Source organism: Polyergus mexicanus, unplaced genomic scaffold, assembly GCF_030449975.1.
Source record: "Polyergus mexicanus isolate NDT 795.1 unplaced genomic scaffold, iyPolMexi1.0 SCAF_5, whole genome shotgun sequence".
Taxonomy (NCBI): domain Eukaryota; kingdom Metazoa; phylum Arthropoda; class Insecta; order Hymenoptera; family Formicidae; genus Polyergus; species Polyergus mexicanus.
This window is the reverse complement of record NW_027223325.1, coordinates 8,459,045-8,481,446: the sequence shown is the minus strand read 5'-3', so window position 1 is coordinate 8,481,446 and position 22,402 is coordinate 8,459,045. Positions and strand designations below refer to the sequence as shown.

At 34.2% G+C, this 22,402-nt stretch overlaps 1 protein-coding gene across 3 annotated transcripts; it reads right to left on the bottom strand.

The window, feature by feature from the left end:
• Nucleotides 1-930: 930 nt before the first annotated feature.
• Cad96ca (tyrosine kinase receptor Cad96Ca) lies at nt 931-22,065 on the bottom strand. 3 transcript variants are annotated; one of them, XM_070295537.1, is made up of 9 exons: nt 21,802-22,065; nt 20,936-21,659; nt 5,258-5,508; nt 4,287-4,399; nt 3,141-3,540; nt 2,822-2,998; nt 2,255-2,605; nt 1,869-2,174; nt 931-1,553 (listed from the first exon to the last, which is right to left on the bottom strand). In XM_070295537.1, the coding sequence occupies exons 2-9, from the start codon at nt 20,988-20,990 to the stop codon at nt 1,317-1,319; spliced, it is 1,890 nt and encodes a 629-aa protein (XP_070151638.1). In that variant the 5' UTR covers nt 20,991-21,659; nt 21,802-22,065; the 3' UTR covers nt 931-1,316. The 3 variants fall into 3 exon arrangements, with proteins under 3 accessions (XP_070151638.1, XP_070151637.1, XP_070151639.1); XM_070295536.1 differs by having other exon boundaries at nt 20,936-22,065; XM_070295538.1 differs by having other exon boundaries at nt 2,822-2,989; nt 20,936-22,065.
• Nucleotides 22,066-22,402: the final 337 nt, after the last annotated feature.

The following is a 22,402-nucleotide window of genomic DNA, read 5'->3' as shown; positions in this document are numbered from 1 at the left end:
AGGAGACAAATAGACTCGTGTGTTATTATTGTATGATAAATAATAATTAATAAAAATAACTGCGCGCGCGTGTATGTATATATATATATATATATGTGTGTGTAGAAAATATAATGGCGAAAGTAATTTTAATGTCCGATAATATCCGATGTGTATTTTGATTGCTAACAATAATAACAAACTGACAATTAATTTTTGAGCGACTCAAAATACTCAATATTTTGTATATACCATATAATATAAATTTAAGTTGAATATATTTTCTGTCTTCTTGAGTTTCAAATTTTAATTTCGATAATTGAGCCAATATGCATCGCATATAAAAAATCTAATGCTTATTTATAAAATATAATTTAACTTTGGTTTGATCAAGAAATTATTTCTGTAAATTAATTTTAAAAAATTATTTCTGTAAATTAATTTTAAAAAAATTATTTTTTGTAAATTATTTAATTTAATATTATCATCTTTTTTACATTAAATTTTCATATTCCAAGATATTTTTTTTATTATGTTAATTTTTTTATAAATGGAATTTTTTATATTTGAAATTTTTTAATTTCCATTTATTAAATTTATAGGGTAAGAGAATAAATGCTGGTGGCCGCGTATATAGTATAATATTCTAATATATATTCTAGTATATATAAAAGTCAGATTATACATATATATAATCTCTATTTATTCTTACAAGAAGGAGAGAGGAAATACACAATAACTTACAACAATATTTTAACTCAGTACATATATACAAATTCATGTCAATAGGAATGAATAGTGATTGAAGTATTTGTTAATACTTTCCTTCAATTTGTATAAGCGTTCCAGAGAAGAAAAAAAATTTCATATATATATATATATTTATATTTGATATATAATTATACATATTTATATTTGATTATATACAGATTTTTTTTTCCTGGAAGCGATTGCGCGTTTATATTATATATTTATAACATACAAAATCGTGTCATATGTACACACGCGTGAGTATTTAACAAAACAATCAAACAGTCTTACGCTGTAACAAGCGAAAATATTAAAATTCTATCTCAAGTCGTTCTTCGAGCAAAGACATATCAAATATAGTATAATATTTCGATAAATCGAGATATCAATATAATTTAATAATCCGCTAAAAAGATTTAAATTATCGAATTCAATATAATAATTTAGTTTGTAATCTTTTACGTTATATCCGTTATACATAATGCGATAAAAATCAATTCAATTAAATTATAATGTTAATTGCAAAAACGCATTATCCATTCAACAAAAGTCGAAAGTGACAACAACGTCAATGATCATCACAAACTTCACAATTTTTCTCCACTGAGATTGAGTACATTGTAATACGAGTGATCTGGAAACCTATCGAGCTCGATATAGTCCGTTTCATCGAGCAGTAGACCTTCGGTAAGGCTAACAAGTTCGGCAAAGGACGGCCTGCACGCCGGATCCTTGTCCCAGCAATAATACATGATATTATAGAGCTCTCTTTTACAGTGCTCAGGCCTGTCCAATCTGTAGCCCTCTTTAATCCTTCGCATCACCTGCAAAAATATAAATATTTCAGATGTAAAACGAAAGCATGGTTTGTCGCGATTTTTTAAATTAATTTATAATATTTTTTAATTATTAATATCTTTTAATTAATTAGATTTAATTTTTCTTTCTGATTATATGTATGTTAATCCTAATTAAATTATTTCATATTTTGTATCATTTTAGCCAATTTAATTTCTTAAATTTTATAAATGCGTATCTTTCTCAGTTAATCTTGACTTTTAATTCAATTTACATAAAACTGCGCTTGAAAATGTTATGTGAAAAAAATGTCTTGCGAGATACTTTATAAATATTCTTACTTCCGCGGCGGCTAATCCGGGATACGGTGTCGATCCTAAGGTCACGATTTCCCAGATCAGCACACCGAAGCTCCAAATGTCCGACTTGACGGAGAATATATTGTCGTACAGACTCTCGGGTGCCATCCACCTGATCGGAAGTCTACCTTCGGATTTTCTCTCATAAATCTGATTGGCCGCCACGTCCCTGGCAAAGCCAAAGTCCGCTACCTTGCACGCACGACTCTCGTCGATTAGAATGTTTCTGGCGGCCAAGTCCCTGTGAATGATGCCTTTCGACGCTAGATACTCCATACCTTTGGCGATCTATGCAGATACGTGGCAAGTGATCGAAAAGTTCAGTTGACTACAGACTCGGAATACTTGGCTCCCGCCGATTCCTTTACCTGATACACAAATCCAGTAAGATCCCTGGAGGTCAATCCTGCGCCTCCATGATTCCTTTCTTCCCTGGAGGCTCTGAGGAAACTCTGCAGCTTGCCGCCACTTACATATTCCAAGATGACGAACATGGGTTCGCGCTCGGTGCAGCATCCCAGGAGCCGCACCACGTTGGGATGAGGATCCAGGTTCTTCATGACCCGCAGTTCCTGCGCGAGGTCCAGCCGTTCACGTTCGGTAGCATTTTCCTTCAGAGTCTTCACCGCTACAATCGTGGCGCCGGACTTGCCGTCGATGTCTAGAGCCTCGCACTTCCACACTTGGCCGAAGCAACCCTCGCCAAGGATGTTGAAAACCTGGGAATGATTAATTAATCAATTAACAAAGAATAAGATAAAGAAATAACTATTTAATTTAATTTAATCAAGTTATTACTCTGAACTAATCAGAGCTTATTTATCTGATACATTAATGTATTTAATTAGCCAGTTGATTGTTCTATTTGGGAGTTTAATAACATATCCAAGAATTAATTATTGATTGCGAGGATCAACGAATATGGCGATCATTACCTTCAATCTATGCCTGGGAAACTCCCACTTATCCTCCTGTTTGCTCTGAATGCCTGCTTGAGACTCCTTCTCCCATGGCTGGTAACGATTGCTGCGAGCCTTTGGACCTCGCCATCTCTTCAGAATGAGAGAAGGATCGTCGGATAGATTAGAGACGCTAACTGACGCCTGTTCTTTCTGAAAATCGTCGAACATTGTTTCAACAAGCGTCTCAACAGGTCATTAAAAATCCTAATTAAACACAATTGTTAATATATTTCAAGAAAATTATTTCTTCACATTTATCTTCTTGTTTCTGGATAAATTCTATTTCACGTACCGTGTCCGCCTTGGATTTGCGACTGATGCAAAATCTGTTCCTCAGCGACCAGGCGCCCATGCCAAGGCCCACGATGAGAGCGCATCCGGCCACCACCGGTATCAGGGTCATCGCCATATCCTGGGAGGGTGGCGCGGCGGAGGGTGCGACTTTCGAGCTCAATGCAGGACCCTCCACCTCGTTCACCTGGACGTTCTCCTCCGTGATGGTGCCGTCAGTACTGCCGCTGACATTGTTGTCATTGGATTTTGTCCTCTCCAATTCGAGTTTCGTGGTTTCAGGATGATACTGCTTCGGCGGCAAAGGGGGCAAAGGTGAGGGGAAGCTTGGTAGATTTGGTAAACTGAGGAAAGGCGGTCGTATCCGGCCGCCGGAACCGTGCTGATTCGGAAATGGTGTCCTGTTAAAGATAAAACGAAAAAAGAATTCTTTTGAGATTAACAAATATAGAAAATTGTTAATTAAAAAAAAAAATAAATAAAAAATAAAAAATACTAAATAAAATAAAGTTTTAATATTCAACAGTAACATAATTCGTTAATTGTACAGTAAATTAGCATTCTGACGTTTTTTTACTTAAGAAACTGATTTCTTTTGTAATATAAATACTTTTCTATACACTTTGCAATTTTTGCTCGATCCGTCCCTGATATCGTTAAGCAAGTGGAGCATGAATAATGGAACGAATCACGGTTCGGTCCCCTTAAGGTCGCCGGTTGTTCCTTGCCGTTTTGTGAGAAAAATCGCCATTTTGTAAACGCTGAATTTAATAAAAATTTTTATCGAGATATCGATTGCTATATCTTATATGAGTACCATAATTCCGAATTTGTAGAAAAGACAGTAATTCTTTCATTCTATCATTTAATGGTTATCATACAACTGTGAAAAATATGAAATATTATAATATATCTTTATTTTTTTTTTTTTATAATTATATTTATTTAAAAAATTGAAATTTTTCTACGATATTTAATTTCTAAGATTGATGCGCAACTCAATCGATAATTCCGAAAATCTTCTACATATTTATGTTTTCCAAAAGTCGGCGTTTAAATACGTCAGATTTTTTTAAATTTTTTAATACGGATGCACAAAAGCTACCGAAAAAAATGCCATAGTGTATGTGTGTGCGCGAGCACGCACCTTGTCTTTCCTCGATTCGGTGCCGATGCGTTCTTGATGTTGACGTAAACCTCGGTCTTTGCCGTGAGCTGACCATCGGAAACGGTCACGTAGAGGAACAGGTTCTGGCCTCCCTGGAAAGAGAAGAATGAGTAGGAAGCATAATTCAAGCGCCTCAATATCCGAGCATTCGCGAACACCGTATATGTAGACAAGCCGTGCTTTCAATCAATATCGAGGATACATTGCGTTCTTTTTAATTTAAATAATTTTTTCAATAAATATTTTTTATTATTTATATATACATTATATATATATACTGGGTGGCCCATTTTAATCCATCCAGTCGAATATCTCAAAAACCAAGCCCGGAAGAGAAAAATGTTTCAAAGAAAAGTTGTGTGGCTTCAAGGGGGCCATAAGATGGTGACAATGATTTGACCTTGGAAAATCATTTGAAGGTCATGTGAAGGTCAACTTTAAAATCTTAAATAGAAACCCCCATTTTTTATTTAGTATTCTTGTAGCTGACATCGAGAGCTTTCTAAAACACTATAATAAAGTATTTTTTCATTAAGTACTTTTTGAGTACTTTATTTTATATTTTAATCTGACATATTTTGATATATAAAATTAAATATCTCGTAAAATATTTAGTTTTTGATAATCTTACTGTAATACTTCTATGTACAGAATAATGAGACAAATCAATTAATATATATATAAAAAAAAAAATTGTTTTTAAGAAAATTATTTACAATGTATTTTTTTAAACAATTATTTGGGCCACCCAGTATATATATATATTTTTTTAATTAGTCAGGTATATTTCTCTAACATTATGTTATCTAAAAATATATTACTCTCGTTTGATATTTCCCTATCAAAATTATTTATCTTAAATATCCAAGATTTTTTTTTTTTTTTTTGAAAAATGTGTACTAAAATTTCAATACAAAATATAAATTTTGTAATATCGAAAGTACTCTCACCCTTCCTTTGAGGGTCTCGTTGAGAAAGACGGTGCCGGTGCTGTTGTCGATGAAGAAGGGCAACGGCGGCTGCGGGCTGTCGTCCCCATTATAATTGTGCCCGAGAGGTTCCAGACCGTAGGTCAGCGTGTCCTGCTCGTTGTCCTCGGCGCGAACCCTGGTCACGATGCTTCCTACGGGTTCGTTGTCCGGAAGCACCCAATTCCGATCCAGCCACATTATAGGCGGTGTATTGTCGCTGAACTGACTCTCTACGAGCGTAAAATATAATTGGTCATTATAACGGTCTGCAACTTGAAAATTTTTGAGATTCTAATTAATATTTTACAGGCTTAGAACTTTGGAGAGTTTCGAAATAACTTGGATTTATCGAAAATTTTCCAACTTGACATTTGCACGTTTAAAAAAAATATATAATTAAGATTATATAATATTCTTTTATATCTGGTATACATATTTAATCTTCTTTCTTGAAATACATAAATCGGATAATTTTGAATTTATATGGATAACGATATTATTATAGCCAATTGAAATGCGAGCTATATTTAAAATAATAATGGTTAAATTCAAATTTATTATCTACAAAGTTAAAAATAATGAAAAATCAATTTGCAGGAATCAAAATATAAAGATATTAAATAACTGAAAAAAAAATTGAAAAGAAACAAGGTTTACTTTTTTTTTTTTTTTTTTTTTTTTCCATTTACATCTCTTATTGAGAAATATTCAGTTCGTCGGTAATCAAATGGCCCCTCCGTCACGGAAGGTTGACAACGCGACTGAAATCCCGTTCAAATCAACTTCTATTCCTCGGAAGCGCGTTTCGAACGGCGACGGCGAGAGCTCGCTCCTTTACACGCCCGAGCTCTAATTAATCGAACGATAATGAGAGAGAGCAGCGGGTGGAAATGCGCGAGCACCAAGAGATCGGCCTTGATATGCATTCCTTCCTGCATTTCGAGTTCATATCGTCAAGTAGACTGTGACCCCCCATGAGATTTCGTATTCTGCGCATTTTCGGCTATATGACTTTTTCCCCTACACATCTACAAATATAGATAAATCATTTCCTCGAGAGATTGTTCGTATATATCACACGTTTTTCCCCCCTCCCAAAAATTAATCGTATCGCTTTAAAATGTAATCTAGGAGAGGAGAATTCGAGAGGAATTTGAGGGATCTCAAAATGTCTTAAGTACTATTTTATAAAGCACAGTTGTGTGTGAGAGAAGCGAGTAACTGGATCTTTTGACGTTTCACAGCTGACCGCGTATCCCCGACGAATAATCGTCATGCGCGAGATTTCGCGATAATTACCATACCGACGATCCTTTTCACATTAGGAATGATCAAACCGGCGAGTTATATGCTCGGGGTAGAAAGTCCCGAGATGAAGAACGTTTATGATACCAGACGGTCGATCTGATATGGCGCGAAAGGCGCGCGTATATAGTATACTAGAAATAGAAAGTGCATATCGTGCTAACAAGAACGCGCGCTCGCAATTCGTTCGAAATTTAGCTCTACTTCGGATTCGCGGATCGAGATACAATACGGATTCTCTTCAGGCAACAATTAACGGAATTTAATTTTACTCCGAGAGTTTTCTTTTCTCGCGCGTGCCCCTTGCTTTCTTCTTTCGTAAAATATGATTAGCATGTGTAATTTTATTTATCATCACGCGAATGAATAAATCCTAACACAATCTTACTTAATATAAAGAATAAAATTAAGTTTTGATTTATAAAATTAATCAAAGAAATTTTAAAACAGATTTTTTTTTTTTTTTTTTTTTGGAAGTTACACTAAAAAAAATGTACTGAATCCGAGAAAAAATTTTTTGGTCTAAAAAAATTATTCATTTAGATACTTGCAAAGGAATCAATTGTTTCAATTAAGCAGCAAATATATTGTATTTGAATTAGTAAAATATATAAAGTATGCTTTTATTTATAAATAATAAAATAGAATTGTTTTTTATCTTCGTTATACAAAATTACTTCCTTTAAAAAAACTTTTTTTTTTTTTTTTTTTTTTTTTGTTAAAACAATTTCTTTTATTTTAATAAATAATTTTTTATTCTCAAATATAAATATTTTTTTTATATTAAAATATTAAAATAATGTATTTTACAAAATTATAGTTTTTATTGCATGTAACTAATATTGTAATTTATTCAATATAACAAAACATTTTTGGAAACGAAGTATATATTTATTTGAGTAAAGAAAAAAGAAAAGAAAATTAACAAAATGTATTTATTTGATTGAAAAAAAATTTTGTTTTTAGTGTAAAGATTAAAGAAGACTCGGAACTCATCGTTAGAAGCTAGCTGTTGCAGAGATTGAAATTCTCTTCGTCCCATCTCGCGATTCATCCCACGCTTCGCAATATGGGAAGAAAAGGGATTACAATTAAATGACTGTTTTCGATGTAATAACCGTTCTCAAGTCAACGAGCTTCTGTCGGGCAGGCACGACGAAGTGTTTTCGCGACGTAAGCGTGACGATCTTCATAATAGCTTCACTTCGCGCTCTTCTCACCCTTCATGAGAATATAGCGCACCACAATAACTGTATTCTCACGGTGCAGTGACTTCGATACCGCTATAACGTTTGAGATGAACGACGAGTGAGCATTGTAATGCGTATTTGTATCAATGTCAATTGCGTCACAATCGGATGAAAAATAAAAATTCCGCACGCGAATAAGTATGTTCAATATTAACAAGATGACGTGGAATAGTACCGCAAACCACGATCACATTGTCGCAGGATGACTAATTTCTTGGTACACACACACATAGTGTTACTCCTTTTCCTTTATTTAATCGAATATTCAGCATGTAGTGTTAAGCGAGATTGCAATTTATAACGGAAATGCTACGATAGATGAGAGATTGTAATTAATAAACTTAATAATAATTAGCAAATTTCGCGGAATCTTCTTTATTTTTTAATCATGAATTTATAATGATGATAAATTTGAAATTGATTTTTATATCGATAATAAGATCACTTATTGTCCAATTCATTTTAAATAAACGTTACTTTAATAAAATTTTAATTTATGAGGACTTAGAATAGATTCAAACATTGTGAGAAAATTGTGATGTATAAAAATAATTTTCCGCAATATTTTTGACATGGAAAAATTGCCACTGCAAAATATTCAGATATTAACACATTATTAAAATTATAATGTCGAGTTGTGAAGAGAAAAAGTGAGAGGAAGGATATTTAATTATATATAATTCTATATAATTGTAAAAAAATGTATTCTATATAATATATGAAAAATAGGGAAATATATATATATTCTATATAGTTATAAAAAATAGAGAGAAAATTATGGGAGATTATATAAAGGGCACTCTCCAATGCGAGTGAGCGTCAATGTTCGTCGATCGTAATTACGATTGGGACTTTCCCAAATCGGACCGATAGCAAGTTTTCCTTCAGGTCGTTATTCCCCGGATGCGATGACGCATCTAAGACGGATGCGGTTGCCGGACTTTCTCGGGAAGCGTTTCGTCCGTGTGTCTTTTTACTTTTAACATCGCGACGATCGACGAGGGCGACTCGACGTGGACGAAGGTGCCGCGGAGGTTGCGAAAGATTCCCCCTGGAGGCGAGGAGAAGTATACGAGGAGTGCGGTCAATCCGGCGATGCGAACAACACGGTGAAAGTGGGACGATGAAAGTGCGATCGAACACGGCTCGGCATCGTCTGTCTGTCTGTATGTCTTTTCGCATGAATATATTTATATGTGCATGGATGATTGCATAAGTTCGTGCCCGATTTTCATAGATGGCATTAAGTTACTGCATGGCGGAGTTCTATTGTTTTCGTGTGATAATTGTTGCTTACACCGAATAGATGACGTTGTCTTATGTCAATTTAGCGTCAGATATTGTTCAGATAAGTCCATTTGTGCATAAGAGAAATCATTAAAAATGGAGAACGAAAAGGTGCATTTGCGGCATGTAATGTTATATGAATTTCGGAAAGGCGTGAGTGTTGGGATTGCACAAAAAAATATTCAAAGCGTTTATTTGGACCGCGCTCCTGCTCTCCGAACAGTCAAAAAGTGGTTTGGCAGATTTCGAAATGGTGATTTCAACATGGAGGATCAACCCCCCGCTCTGGACGGCCTTCTGACATTGATGATGACATTGTGCATGCCTTAGTGGAAAGAAACCCAAGGATTACAACTGAGGATATTGCTGAGAGGCTGAACATCGATAATTCAACCGCTTTTCGTCATTTAAAAACGCTTGGATACATTTCCAAGCTTGATACGTGGGTGCCGCATCTCCTGACTGAAAGGAATAAGCTGCAGGAAAACTGCAGGAGTTGCAATGGGAAATTCTGCAGCACCCGCCATATTCATTCAGATATTGCGCCTTCAGATTTTTATCCGTTCCGGTCTTTGCAGAATAGTTTAAATAGCAAGAATCTCAATTCCGAGGAAGCTGTCGAAAACCACCTTACAAACTTTTTTCAAGAAAAACCAAGTTCTTCCTTCAAAAATGGAATCGACAAGCTTACAGATCGTTGGAAAACCATTGTAGAAAAGAATGGAGACTATATAATTGATTAATAAAAGTCTTATCTCTAAAATATAATCTATTGAAGTTTATATTTAAATCGGGCACGAACTTATGCAATCACCCAATAAATTCTTTTTTCTCGAGAGAGGAACGGAGTTCTATTCACCGATATTGTATCGAATGATAAGCGACGCGCGTGTATCCGTTAGAATTGTCGATATCTTGAATGATCGAGAAATCTATTCGCTTGTGCGTGGATTCATGCAATTTTCATGCATTCGAATCATTGACATTGATGTGATGTTGGTACCCCGTCAACTCGCGACTACTGTTATTCCATCAATATTGACGTATAACACATTAACTCAATATTGACAGATAACGTTAACGGAATACCAATATGCCTCGTTGACGTAAACCATACACTGTTCCTTGGACATTGAAATCTTGCTGTTCGCTGGAATTACCGGCAGTGAGTTACCCTACTTTGTGGATGACCGATTAAAGGAAACTCTATACTGTGTTCTCCCCGCGATGATGAGGGGGATCCGCTCTCTCGAAAGAAGGGCAGGTGGAGTCTCTCAGGCCTTTCACAATGATCCTTGAGCGATTATCTCGGGAAGAATGGAATGGAAAGTACTTTGCTTCAACTAAATTCAACTTCGATGAAAATTTTAGAAAAAGAATTAATTAAATTGTTTAAATAATCAATTAAAGTAAATTCTACTCTGTGTTATTGAAGAATTTATAAAAATCAAGTGGAATATTAATTTGTGAAAACCCGGCTTCGATTAAAATTCTGAAGAAGGATTTGTAATTAGATCGTACCGATTTGTTAATTACTTTCGAGAGAAACTCCACTTTAATTAAAAAGAAACTTACCCTATCATTACGTAAGAGCGTAAAGTGTATGAAAGAAGCAGAAGAATTTCAAAATTTTCACAATATTCTTTCCAAAATTTTCCTTCCGCAACAAATGGAATGGAAGATATTTCCTTTCGGCACGTGTGATGTTTTTCGTGGGATAATAAAAAAAAAAAAAAAAAAAAAAAAAGCGACGCATCTTGAAATCTTGAGAGAGATGTAAATTAAAGGGATTTACTCTTTATTAATTCGCTCTTTGTAAATTAAAGGAATTTACTCTTTATTAATTAATAATGTGCGCAGGAAAACTCACTGTCATCTGGGTGATCAGAATCTCAGGGAAGGGACAGGCAGAGAGGCAGGTAGAATTTCAATCTCCTTTCACAATGATCCTTGAGATCAGGTCACTATAATTATTCTTCATGCAAGGCGAGATAAAAAAGTGTCTCGTTCTGCAAGAATAGCGATTTTAATTTGAAAGATCAACTAATCTTGCGGAAAGAGTTGCAGTTAACTCAGATTAAAAAAAAAAAAAAAAAAAAAATCTTCTTTCAGAATCCTGAAATTTAGAAATATTGTCTCAATCCTTTCGCAAATATATCCTCGAGATCGATTTGACTATATAATCAGATAATTATCACGAGTAAAACAGAACGGAAGACGTGTCATATTCCCGCATATGACTAACTTGATACACCTTTCTCGCATGCTTAATGAGTTATTTTTTTTTTTTTTTTTTTCGATATTTCTCGAGAAGAAAATTTTTTTGTGAAACCAAAATTCACTTCGAATATAAGTAAGCAGTAGCTTGTGAAATTTATTTGTTCTGTTACTTGCTTTTTATATCGTACGGTTAATATTATTTCCGATATTCTATTTAACGAGGCATCCCCTTAACTGTCCCTGAGGATTTTTTAAATGTGTCGAAATTAAAATTTTAATTAAAAAAAAAAAAAATTGATTCTTATCGAATGCAATATTAAGAGAATTGATAATTTTGCGTGGCTAATTCTATTCTACTCGGTATATTAAGATTTCTGATGGCTCTTCAATAAATCACACCGTGATTTTTTTCGATAATCGGTGGTACGAGCGTAACATTTAGTTAAAACGCAAAATGTTAAAACTCGCCTCTTAGAGACGAATAGAACAACATCGGGAACATCGCCGATGGCTCTAGGCAGGTAGCTCTCGTCACTAGAGCTGTCGTTAATGACTAGAAAGTCCGACTTCGTGATTTATGCTCCGAGAGCTCGTTTCTCTCGCGAGAGTTCTCACTTCGGCACAGGCAGATGTATATCGGAAACGGGTGAAACTCGATAAATTGATCGGTCGATCGTTGATCGGCAAATTAGCTGGACGGACTCGTAATTATTTGCCAGCATCAATTAACATCGACGTATCGATTTCGCGTAATTCAATGCTTGTACATATATTACCGACAAATTGTCGCCTCATTGCACGTTGAGGCGAATACTTTTACGCGATTTAGATGGGAAATCATAGACGATGATTAAGGAATTTTATAACGTGAATAATTAATTCTTGATAATTAATTTAAATAAAAATTAATATTTATTTATTAGGTGTACAACTTTGCTTCCGCCGTTTTTTCCCCGAAATTCGAGGCTTTATTGTAAAAAAACTGGTTATACATTTATGATTCGTTTTGAAATTGCTTGTTGAGTCACTCCCAATGATCGTGCCAATTCTTTTTGACTTTGACTCGAGTCTTCATTAAGTAATGCCTCCAAATCTGCATCTTCGAAAACCTTCTCTCTTCCACCGCTATGCCGGTCTTCGACGTGAAAATCACCGTTCTTGAAGCGTTGAAACCATTCACGACACGTTCTTTCACTAATAGCGGCTTTACCATAAGTATTTGAGAGCATTCGATGAGCCTCAGCCGCAGATTTCTTCATACTGAAGCAGAAAATTAAAACCTCCCGCAAATGACGAGAATTTGGCTCGTAAACTGACATTTTCAATCGAGAATAACTTTATGATGCAGACACAAATCGACTAATGTTTCTATAGGGGTTATGTTGACAGATGCCCAAGTTTATCGCATGACGTCTATGATCTATTTATTTCGACCACTACTTACCGCTAAAGCCATCTATAGGAAAACGGCGGACGCAAAGTTGTACACCTAATAATTTAATTATTTAATTAGAGATTAAGAATTAATAATTCAATCATTATTAGTTGAAATAATTATTATTTTAATTATTATTGAAACAATAATAATTATATTATTATTAGCTGAAATAATGATCATAATTTTTAATTGAGAAATACGAGGTTTATTTTATACACGATGAAGGGATTTTCAAAATATTGTTCGCGGAATGATGTGACAGGCGCAATTTTCGCGTGACTCACGATTGAGCGAATGATGCAGTGATAAAGTAATGCGAGACGTGCAACAGGATCTGAAAGTGAACCACTCGATTTCCGTCGTTGGCCGCGGTGGATTGCAAAGCCGAGTCCCGGCGATGTTTTCTCGTTACATACAGGCGCTCTTACCTCTTTTGCCTTTCAAATACTTTAGATCCGTTCCGAGAACGAACGTTCAGGTAGTTCTTGAAATCGATTTATCATCAATCTCAGGGGTGCTCTTTAATGATCCTTTTGCCTGATCATTTCTTAGATATATCTTTTCAGAGATATATATTTTATCATAATTATTATATTACTAAAAATAGAGAAAGAAACTAAATGATAAAAATCTCATCATCAATTATTATACCAATCATTTTATCATCAATTTTCTTCTTATATTTTTTCTTCAGATAGATATATTTTTTATTGTATATATAATTATTATACTAAAAATAGAAAGGAATTAAATGATAAAAATCTGATCAGTTATTATACCAATCATTTTAACATCAATTTTTTTTTCTATATATATTTTTTTTTCAAAAAAATATATTTTATCGTAATTAGTGCGCTAAAAGCAGAAAGGAATTGCATGATAAAAATCTAATCATCAATTATTATACCAATCATTTCACCCCCTATAATTTTCTCTTTCTATATAATTAAAAAAATATATATATATATTTTATTGTAATTATTACTAATAGTAGAAAAAGGCGCTAAATGAGATAAAAATCTGCTCAATTATTATTGCACCAAAAAAGTCTGTCAATTATTATACCGATCATTTTGACATCAATTTCCTGTAAAAGTATACCAACAAGAAACGCAAGTTGCAGATCGAAGATTTCGAAAAGTACACGAACATCGACCAAGGTCATGACGTCATTGGGGCACGCATATTTCCGGATACCGTGGGTGCCGAAAGAGGCCGTGCATCTCTTTTTGTTCCCATCGTCTCGGTCGTGTGGTGCCGAGAGTCGAATCGAAGCGATGCCGGGGGAACTTTCACTTCACATGGTGAGGTCACTTCGTCGGTCCTTAAATATTCTTTCGGCGTGACGCTTCACTTTCATGCGCGACCAACGCCTTCGAGAGTCGAAAAATCGAGCAATCGCGTTTTAACGATCTTTTATATAATACTCTCGAGAAGATTCGAGACTCATCTTCCTCCTCCTTAGAATTGTCACGAGATAGGAGAGACACAGGATGCCGTTTAATTTTAAAGAGAAGAACTCTCTAACTCCAAACGAAGAGTCCCCAATTGTCTCGCAATTTATTTTCTTCGAACATGATTAAGAAATTTAAAGTAGTTGAGAGAATGTTTAGATTTTTTTTTTTTTAAGTAAGTAACGTAAAATTGGCCAATTGAAGAGCGCTTAATAAAATAATTTGTTATAATTTTTCTACTTCATTTGGACGTTCTATTCATTTTTTCTTATCAAGACTGTAAAATTCTGAAAGCACTGTACAATTGTACGCTGTTTAATAACGATAATTCGATTCAAGTTTTAGCTAAAAATAGCGACTGACAGATTATGCAAGTACTTGTGTTAACACTAGCTTTTATACAAATAATTATTACGATAGCCATTGCATGAAATTTTTATTAATCCTGCTTAAGATACCAGTTCTTTTCTAGTTATCCTTTGGATCGCATAAAGTTTTTCTCAATCTTTTATAATATACGATAAATAAATATCTCAATCATAAAAGTTGGACGGATAATCGGTAATTGTTTCGAATAAGGCCTGTTCCGCTTCCCCTACGGGAGGAGCTCCATTTCCGGAAGATCCTAACCCAAACCAAATTTTAGTTTTAAATCAAAAAAAGGTTTGGGTTAGGTTATATTATTTTCCGGAAGTGGAGCACATCCGTAGGGGGGCGGAACCCACTGTGTCCACGCATATATTTTACGAAGCAAAGCGAGGTCCCCGACGATTATTGTGAGAAAGTGTATGCGTGGATGTAGTGGGTTCCGGCCCCCTCCCCGGGCTTTACTTCCAAAAGATATAACCTAACCCTATTTCTGATTTAAAACTAAAATTTGATTTGATTGTGGAGTAGACTTTACAGTATATGATTACCTAATTTTCGGTAATTTTGGGAGATGGGGGTGATGGGGGTCGGGCTCCCCCGACTGATTATCACTGTTGGAATCACAACAAAGAGTTTTGCCGAGAGACCCGATTATATTTCTCAAAATTCAGAAAAGGCCTTATTCGAAACAATTATCGGATAATTTTTTATGGCACGTTCTTTCATAAATTTAAAAAAAATCGACTTTTTCTTAGTCAAAATTTTATTTTCCGTCTCCTCGGTAATCATTAAATTATAAAATTAAAAATTCTCAATTGTGAATTATTTAGGGAATTTAATGTCAAAGAAATAAGTATTTATTCTCGAGACAATGAAATCGTTGCTTGCAACACTCGTCGCTTATGACATAAGTGGATTTTTCCTTAATGCAACATGGTCGAAATAAATGCACGAATAAGCGCAATAAGTAGTCCATAAAAGTGCCGAAGAATTTGTTTAGAACTAGTTACGAGCAAATTTTATCTGGTGAAAAGAATGCCCGATATGAAACGATCTTATGACTGCATAATAACATTGCCGCATTTGCATTAGCTCTGTTGATTTGCATTAGCTTATTTTCCGTACGTTAAACCAAAATTATTAAAAGCGGATTTATACTCGAGTAAATATTTATCCTGAGAATTAAAAAAAAAAAAAAAATACTATCGCTAAAATATTAAATAAAAAATTAAATAAACATTTTATAATTTAAATTAAAAAGGATAATATAATATGTGAAGCGCAAATCTTGTGTAAAAATAATATAAGTTAACAATTTTTAAAATTCGAATTTTTTAACTATACATGACTTGTATATGTTGATTTCATTTTCTACGAGATTTACATTTATATATTATAATTTTATGCTCTTTTTCTTCGTACCCGAGTTTTCGCTTCAATTGTATGTTTATGCCATTTTGTAAGACCAGTCGGATTTTTTTTGTTTTTTTTTTCCGGAGAAAGCTTGCTCTCCACGGCAATCAATATTGCAGAAAAGCTAGACGCAAATAAACACATGACCAATAAATCGCGACATAAAGCGCGCGCGAAGAAGACGATGGCACGAATACTATCGCGCTATCGCCAATAATTCTACGAGTCAGTGGAAACGCGTTTGGTCCCTCCATCGTCGACATGGTCGACGAGTCTTGGTGTCAGTGAAGGTTAGGTATGGGTTCTTGCTCGGCGTCTGGTGACCCGATTTGTACGACTGTCTCTGCGCTTTGGACGTTGTTATAATATTCTCACGAAAAATACCGGATCCCGATGTAATTTCATACAAGGATCTCTTTCACTTCCAATTCTCTTCTCTTCTTCTTCTTCTTCTTCTTCTTCTTTTTTTTGAATCATCCATTTTTTTATTTGCAATTTATTAATATACTAAAAAAAAAATTTTTTTTATACTTATCATTTTCACATCAATTTTCCTCCTATACATTCTTTTTTCAGAGACATATATTTTATTGTAATTATTACTGAAAATAGAAAGGGACTAAATGAGTTAAAGATCTGACTATCCAATTATTATACCAATCATTTTACCATCAATTTTCTTTTTATACATTTTTTTTTCGGCTATATGTATTCAACCATTTGTTGAAGAATGAAATGAATGGCAAGTAATCGCGATAATTATCATTTTTTTTTTTCATGAAAGATCGTATTAAATGGAAAATACTAAAAAATAATTCATACTCAAAATTTTTCATTAAGATTTCTATTTAAAATAATTCACGCATTTTATTCGAAATTTATGCATCTCAGAAGTCTTTTCAACTTTCGTAATAAATCTTTGAAAGTGAAAAATATATGATTCTACATTTCCTCCAAATATATTAATGATATTATAATATTATCTCTCCTGTGAAATTTTTCATTAAAAATTTTAAAAATATTTGGTTATTAATTTACTTTCATTTGCAATTAAAAATAATTATTGGATTAATTATAAATATATTAGTTCTGTTTCAAACGCGAACATTCGCCTTAGGCTTTGAAAAGGATTAAACCAAGGCGAACTCTTATTGTAAAGCCTGACCGTCAGTTTTTGCCGAGTGTCTGCGTCCCGTTTATGCCACCGCCAGGTGCAACATATATTAATACCCGTGTCTCACGAGTTTGCGATCGTGTCACTGCTTCACCGTGCTGAGAATAAAGTTCGTCCTCGCACGCATTTTCCTTCGCACGCACCATTCTAGTACCGTTTCACTCATTTACAAAAACTATTGTGGATATCGTAAAGAAATTTAATTCGCTCTACCGTCCATTTTTACAAATTAGACACGAAGTGCAAGGAGAGAAATACATACACTCTCGCAACAATACCGTGTATTTATATTGAGTAAAATAAATTAATTTTTTTGTCCAGAAAAATTAAAATTCATGATAAAAAGTTTCCTAGTATTTATCATGCGGTATCAGCTATTAAGAACGCAAAGAGAAGGTTTACACGAGGCCGATATTTCTGGCATGCGTAGATCGTGCCCGCCTTTATTTTTCCGGTGGCTACCGCGTATAGTACACACCGTGCATAGCGAGAGCTGTTACTATTCTGCTGTACGAACTTTCGAATGATATTGAAATATTCAAGCAACGTATCTCGAGAAATTCTGACCAGTCCAGCGTTGAAATCTAAATAGATCAATTTTTCGAATATTGATATTAGGAGGCCGCTGCACGAAGTACAAATATTTCGCGATAATTTTATGATACAAGAAAAAAAAAAAAATTTAAGAAAATAAATAATAATATAAATAAATTCAAAATTAATCAATATAAAAAATTAAAATGGAAAAGAGGAAGTGCTAGTAACTTAGAAAATTAGTATATATTCATATAAAGTGCTACATTTTATCGAGGAAGATGGTTAAACTATCAACGATTGCCCTCAGCATAAAAGAATAAGAGCTCGTGTCGAAGTGGCTGTAATTATTCGCAAAATCGCATGCTTCCTGGTTGTATTTAATTATTCTTCAAAGGATTAATCATGTCAAACGTGATGCATGTACATGCGATCGACGGGAGATGCAACACACATTTATATGCGTGATGTCAAACTTAGAAATGCATTTACACTGGCTTATCCTAGATTATTCGATATATCGCTTATTCTTGGCACTAGATATAAAAAATAAATTGTGTAAATATATATATATGTATTTTATACATATATATATAAATAAGAATAAAGAGAATTTCTCTTCTTTTAGAAATATTAGGTGTACAACTTTGCTTCCGCCATTTTTTTCCAAAATTCGAGGCTTTAATGTAAAAAACTGGTTATACATTTTGAAATTGCTTGTTGAGTCACTCCCAATGATGGTGCCGATTCTTTTTGACTTTGACTCGAGTCTTCATTAAGTAATGCCTCCAATTCTGCATCTTCGAAAATCTTCTCTCTTCCACCGCTATGCCGGTCTTCGACGTGAAAATCACCGTTCTTGAAGCGTTGAAACCACTCACGACACGTTCTTTCACTAATAGCGGCTTCACCATAAGTATTTGAGAGCATTCGATGAGCCTCAGCCGCAGATTTCTTCATATTGAAGCAGAAAATTAAAACCTTCCGCAAATGACGAGAATTTGGCTCGTAAACTGACATTTTCAATCGAGAATAACTTTATGATGCAGACACAAATCGACTAATGTTTCTATGGGATTATGTTGACAGATGCCCAAATTTATCGCATGACGTCTATGATCTATTTATTTCGACCACTACTTACCGTTAAAGCCATCTATAGGAAAACGGCGGAAGCAAAGTTGTACACCTAATATATAAAGTATCTATTACATAGAAATATTGTTTCAGGAAAATATAATTTTTATTATCTGTCACTTTAAATCACATATATCGATCCGATAAGATATTTCAATATTACTTTGATTTATTTATTTAAATGGTACTTCATTTTCTTGTTATTTTTAACGTACGAACTAAAATGGCCATAGAGCTCATCTTATAGGATGACAGGAATTAAATTGCAATTACGAGGTTCGATTGCAATTATTTCGACTAATTGAAGTCTTTAATGTTCAAACGATTGTCGGTATGTTCGTACATGCAAAACATCCGTCATCCTCCATCTCTTGTTGCATTCTTGCGCTCGAACATACATTCTCGTAATCGTGTCGCAACTGTTACCGCGTGCGCGAGCGATCGGTTGCTCTCTGGCTTTCTTCGGCAATTATCTGAGTTGAGGAAGAGGGATTTGACAAAAGGCCGACTTTGAAAGGCCTTCGCAAGACTTTCTTGAGGTATTATGGACTTTCTACCTGCTCAAATCCCGACCACTCGCTATCGGGAACAGTCATAGGTAGTGACATATATGATGCCTTGCCATATATGAGATTGGCCTATGTGGCAATATTTGGTATTTCACATATTAAATTTGTCTAGATGTATAGCCTTGATATCATATCTATGTAAAATTAATTTTTAAAAAAAGTTGAGTACACATTGCTAATCGCATTTAAAATTGATATATATATTATATATATATAGTGTTGCAATTTTAATGGTCAGCAATATATGATGGAAATTATTTTAACTTTTAAATTATTTTTAAAAAAATAGAAAGAATATAATTTATTATTACTAATATTTAATCATTTTTAAAAATATATTTTATATATAATGTAGATTTAGTATAAAACTTTACGATAATTTAAAGAGAGATATTATATCATATTTCAATATTTATTATATGCTCATTTTATGCGAATTTACAAATTATTTATGTAAGAGATATTAAAGGGATCTTCAATAATTATATCTAAAATTTATTATAAGGATATTTACAAAAAAAAAAAAAAAAAAAAAAATCAAAGTTAAAGCAAATAAGTTACTGTGTAAAATCTAAAATTACGAAAGATGTTTTGTTACAGTAAATATTTTTTATTATAGCACATATAATTGTGCGATTTGTAGAGAAAGGTATCGTTGGCATATCCAAAACAAAATATATCTGTATCGAACATAATTCTGCAAGTTTGCATCGCGAAACAGCCGCTGTTTTATGCGAATAAAAAGAAATTATATCTCTCTCTCTCTTTCTCTTTCAGATAAAAAAATACGTCGCGTGTTTAAATAACGCACTAACGATCGCTCTAATATCTTTATACATGCGAATGCAGCTTTCTTCGCGATATTATATATATTAGAAAAAAAAAATATTTGTATAACTCTTATCTCATATATACTTTTTCTCAAACAAGCCGCAATATGCGATGTTGGAAGATTATATTTAGAAAAAAATGTGTATAATACATATATATATATATATATTAATCAGTAATTTCGAAATTATCTCGTTTGGAATTATCGCGGACATTGTAAACATTCCTGCTCCGAGATATTTCATCATTATAAAAGAATAGTTTAAAATAAATAAAAACGAGTATCACGGATATTTTTCATCTAGGAAGCTATGGATACTCTTGGCGACATATCTTCATGGAATGCTTGTAAAAGATTCTCTCGGTTTTCTAAATTTCCTGATTATTTCGCAACTGCTACTTTATAGATCTCTCGATATCCCGCGATCTCTCAGAGATCTTAGAGCATTAATCATCGTATCGCATCTCGCGGCTTTAAATTAATATAATATTGCAGAACTAGTGTAACTTCTATATACTCGTTATTAATTAATTATTTATTAATTTGAGTCCATTAATTAAAATGATAGCGATATAGATTTAATTTTTTTTAAAATTCAATTCCAGAAAAGAATCATTATGACATAAATATATCTCAATCTGCCAATCCCGGTGCGTGATCTCGCATTGAACTCACCAGCGCTCATCCAGAGGCACAGCGTCGCTGCCAGGACAGGCAACCAGACCGACATCGCGCTGCATCGATGATCCACGACGATGATGATCTTCGAGAAATCCCGACGTCACTCCATTCGATCTCACTCGACTCGTCCCGATATTCACAAAGATCACTTTCCTTTAATCTTGACACATACCATCCGTCTCTAATCTCTATATATAAATCCTCATTAAAGGGAACCGTGATAACCAGACTCCCAAATATGATACTTCAAAGAAGAAATCCAATTCGATATTCTAGGATCGAGGATATCGAGCTCGATAAAGCCACTCTAGTTATCCTTGCGTCACAAATGTCTCATTGCTCTTATCGCTATTATATTTATTATTTATCTATTCATGCCATGATTCCTCTCATCAATCGGGCGAATTCGATCTGATTCTGTCTTCTCTCTGCGCATTTTTTCCATTTAATTTTTTCGATCACTGAGCTTTCGCTAATGAACGAGCTGCGATATATTTCTTGGTATCGACTCGATACCCATTCGCGCACATTACTATTCCGATGAAATGTTCCGGTCAATCGTTTCAGCGAACGAGCTTAGTTCAGAAATAGAAGCGAAAATGTCACTTGCGAGTCCCCGACATTATCGCGCAAACCGATATACAACTTTCTCGAATCCGATGGCGAATCAGCGATCGTCGCTACTTTCTCTGGATTCTCGAATAGTTATTTATCATTCCTGTAAATTATTTAAATATTGATATAATACATTATATTTTAATAATGACAATGTCCTAATTAAACCTAACCGGTCATTTTATTATATTCCAATATTAATATAATATCGTATTTATCAATCAGCAATCGATCTTTATGAGTACCGGTCATTGATAATCAATTTTCATCACGACTCTTTCATCTCTGACTCGGATCGGACACGGTGGTCCAGACATCGCAGTCCCTGGGACCGCCACGGATCTTCCAGATCGCAAGTATTATAATTCTTGAAGAGATCCTATACACAGATTTCTAAAGGTTCTCCTAGGATTTTTGAACGATGAATTGCGCACTAAGACTTGCACATTCTCGCGCGAGATATATCGGAGAACCCAGAGGGACGAATCCGACGATGACTGGCGAACGAAACGCCGAGGACTGTTGGGGGCCGCGACGTCGCGACCTGTTCCTCGACCGTGCTCGGCGAACTGGTACAGTGACGTATACCCGTATGGGACTTTTCTGGGCCCGTGATATACAAAAATTGAAATTTTTGAAAAAAATTGCGAAAGCAGAAAAAAATTTGCCGTATTAAATATCAAAACGTGTCTTGCCCTTTTTATTATTATTGTCATATTATTACGTCGAGAATTGCGAAAAATTGTAAAAGAGCGAGGCTTGAGAGAATCATTCTTGGATATTGAACAGAGAGAATCTCATTGGAAAAACAAATTTCGTCGCGCTCTAATAGAATACAATTTTTCC

Coding starts and splice junctions, on each gene's coding strand:
- Cad96ca (XM_070295536.1), bottom strand. CDS start 20,990: ATGTCGGTCTGGTTGCCTGTCCTGGCAGCGACGCTGTGCCTCTGGATG. Junction 2,999..3,140: donor GCAAATCCAAGGCGGACACG/GTACGTGAAATA, acceptor GACGATTTTCAG/AAAGAACAGGCGTCAGTTAG. Junction 2,175..2,254: donor TTACTGGATTTGTGTATCAG/GTAAAGGAATCG, acceptor GTATCTGCATAG/ATCGCCAAAGGTATGGAGTA.